At 47.2% G+C, this 3,533-nt stretch overlaps 1 gene segment (V, D, J or C); it reads left to right on the top strand.

The window, feature by feature from the left end:
* Positions 1–760: 760 nt before the first annotated feature.
* Positions 761–1,320, top strand: LOC129399817 (immunoglobulin heavy variable 3-23-like). The segment is given in 2 exon segments: positions 761–806; positions 908–1,320. Coding segments are annotated over 2 exon segments (459 nt in total).
* The last annotated feature ends 2,213 nt before the right edge of the window (positions 1,321–3,533 follow it).

The raw sequence follows: 3,533 nt of genomic DNA, 5'->3' as shown, positions 1-3,533 counted from the left end.
TAACTCCCTAGTGGATTGAGAGCTCCAAATTCCCAACACATTGAGAGTTACTGCTTAGATCCAGGAATCGTCGCCAGAATGACATTCTTAGGTCAATTTTCTAACTTTGTCTGTCTGAGGTTAGGTCTTACACATCCTAGGGTCTTCGGCAATCAGGACAAATACCTTTAACCCCAGAGATGTTTCCTCTTGGAAAAAGGACAGAGACAGAACAGACACATGAGCCTGCCTCACTGGTGTTACAGATCTCAGGGCCTTGTTATCTGGCCATTCTGCCTTCCTCCTGATTCTACTTAACACTTGGTTCCCAAAACATTGATAACTGTGCCACTCAGTGGAATCATTTTGTCTAAATTGTGGGACCAATACTTAAAATGTATTTTGAGTACATTGTAAAACCATTTTAGCTTTCATGTGTCATACTATATCATGAAATAGAAGTAATACTGTACATACTACAGAATTTGTATAAAAACAAACATAAAATCATCAATTAAATTGGTTGTCATGTAATAATTTCATATTGGAATAGCAGAGTTTCTGAAGCTTTTCCTTGTCACAGGCACCCCCAGAACCCCTCACCTACTCTGTAGTCCTTTGTTTCCTTTACAAGCTCAAGGAGAACTTTTTATAGAGAAGGATAACATGCAAATAAGACTCTCTCCACAGTGATGAAAACAGCCCAGCCCAGCCTCAGCTCCAGGAGAGGAGTAAGTTCAGGGGTTCCCAGGGGCTCCATCCTGACGCACACAGAACCAACATGTTGTGTGGGCTGAGCTGGCTTCTCCTGGTGGCTGTGTTAGGAGGTAACTCATGGGCTACAGAGACACAGAGCATGGGAGATATGGGAGAGGCAGATCCTCTGTGTGAGGAGAGTTTCTTGACCAGGATGTCTTTGTGTTTGCAGGGGTCCAATGTGAGGTGCAGCTGGTGGAGTCTGGGGGAGACTTGGTGCAGCCCGGGGGGTCCCTGAGACTCTCCTGTGTAGCCTCTGGATTCAATTTTGGCAGCTATTATATGGGCTGGGTCCGCCAGGCTCCAGGGAAGGGCCTAGAGTGGATTTCATACATTAGTCCTGGTGATAATACATACTATGCCGACTCTGTGAAGGGCCGATTCACCATCTCCAGAGACAATAGCAAGAACACGCTCTCTCTGCAAATGAGCAGCCTGAGGGAGGAGGACACGGCCCTGTACTACTGTGTGAGAGACACAGTGAGGGGAAGGCCCTGTGGGCCCAGACACAAACCACCTGCAGGAGGAAGCAGGGTGAGCTTCAGGGGCGCAGGCCCCCAGGAGGTTCTGAAGACTCGCCCCTGAGGAAACGTTGCTCATGACCAGATGAATCATGTTTCTGTGGAGATCAGGACTGACCTGCCCTTCCGCTCTCAGATGACCCATAGGCACCTTGCCATGTGGTTTGTGGCTCTAAGTTCCTATCCCCACAGTGGGCAGGAAAGACTTTGTCACTGAGACTGTCTCTAAAATATAGTCTCTGCCTCCTGATGGAAGTTTCCAGTGGTGGACCATAAGTCAGCTGAGAAGCCCATTATTCTCTTGCATAAAGTAAAATCACCCTGTAAGGATTTTAATCTCCCCCGCCCCCTGGAAGAGTCACTAAACAAAGTGGAGCAATGGCCTGTACTCAGCTGTGTTCTTGTCCCGTCCCTCTGCTCTCAGACGCACACTCTGTCTATTCTGACATTTCTCCTCAGACCTGCACCCAGGAAGCTTGCTCATCTTGCACCTGGGAGTCCTACTCTCTGGGATGGGTTGACTTTTGTCCCCTCATAAAATATTCAAATGGACATTCAAGGATTTCCAGTCCCTCTGAAGCCCTTGGCCATTGTAGTGGAGAACCACATCCTGTGACAAGTTCAGCTCTGACCACTCCTCATTGAGAGAAGAGACAAATCTCATGGGAACCCCAAACGAACCCTCAGGGAGTCTTGTGGTCATCACAGCAGCCCTGTATGTGTCCTGACACGGGTTTCCAGCGCCAACAGGGAGACGCACTTAGCCATGGGACTAGCTGCCTCTCCTCAGAGAGTCTGGTTCTCTCAGGACTGGGTTCCTCACACTGTTTCCCCCATAGTTACACGCGGCTCAGACCTCAGACTGCTCAGTGCTGTGTAGACTGTGCTCATACGGGGCTTCACGGTGCCTCTCAGGGTCACTGGGAGTCACAGACACTGTGAAAATCTCATATCACACCTGGGGTCTTTGTTCCCTTGTCCTTGTTCTGGGTCCTGTAACACCTGCTCAGGTGTCAGAGCCTTAAAAGTCCTCTGAGGCCGAGTCTTCTCCCCTCAGCCCCACATCTGATAGGTGGAACTAGGAGTGGAGCCATGCATGGTGGAGGGACATGGAATTGTTTGTGGCCATCGCTGTCCTCCCACTCACACACGGCCCTCGTCTACACGACCGCCATGAGAAAGGGATTCCGACTCCTGAGGAGTACTTGGGTTACCAACAAGGGCTTCTGTGCACAGACAGGTCAGTCAAGGCTCTGCTCTTAGCAATTGCTCCTAGAGGTGCATGGGTGACTATAGGGGATGCTGGGGATCAACCCAGATGGCTGTGTACAAGACAAGCGCTGTTCCCGCTGTTTTCTCACTCCAGCCCCTATGACTTGACGATTCTTCCCCATCTCACCAGGAACTCTGTGCCAACAGTTCTTCTATGTAAACCATGTACAAAGTTATAATCGTTACAGGCACCAATTCCAGTCCTGAGTTTATGCCCACACCCCGACGCGATCCTCAGACACAGGCCTGGTGCACTACAGTCCCCTGGATTCTGAACTCACCCTGGAGACAGCATCACACCCCCAGGTTCTATCTCCATCACTGAGGCTCCATACAAAGACCATTACAGATATGACTCATAGTGAATTGAATTTCTCATTAAGATTGATCGTGGATCAACCTCAGTCTGGATCACCCCTCCTGAGACACTGAAACTTGGGAATTAGAATCTAAATTTCCTGCTCCTGTCACATGATGACCCCACTGAAGCTGCATTCCTGTTTTGGTGACCTTCCAAAGACACCTGTTAAACATCAAAAATGCATTATTCAATCTTCTTCACTTAGAGAACTGAAACAGTCTTATAGATTCAATGTCAATAATAATGGGTTTGTTTTTCAAACAAATATTGAAGGTTTTTTTTTACTAGAAATCACACAATCATTCAAAATGCCATGTAGCTAAATTGGAATAAAATTAACGAGTATATAATCATCATGAAAACATGTTATTTTCTAAATATAGACAATAGGCATTTTCTTTGGTTTGGGGGTCAGGCCTGGGAGTACTCCACGTTTACCTCCTGTATGTCTCCTGCCACCTCCCTGTAGTGTTCAGGACATCAGGCAAGTAGAATTGGAAATTGAACTTGAGACACTCACGTTTAAAGCATGAGCCCGTGTTCCATTCTGTCTGCCTAAATAGCTGTCAAGAACAAAATTATATAATTATTTTTATCAAGCTAGGAGTATCTATAATGAGAAATACAAAATGAATGATCTAGGG

Source organism: Sorex araneus, chromosome X, assembly GCF_027595985.1.
Source record: "Sorex araneus isolate mSorAra2 chromosome X, mSorAra2.pri, whole genome shotgun sequence".
NCBI classification, from domain to species: Eukaryota; Metazoa; Chordata; class Mammalia; order Eulipotyphla; family Soricidae; genus Sorex; species Sorex araneus.
This window is presented reverse-complemented; position numbering and strand designations above follow the sequence as displayed.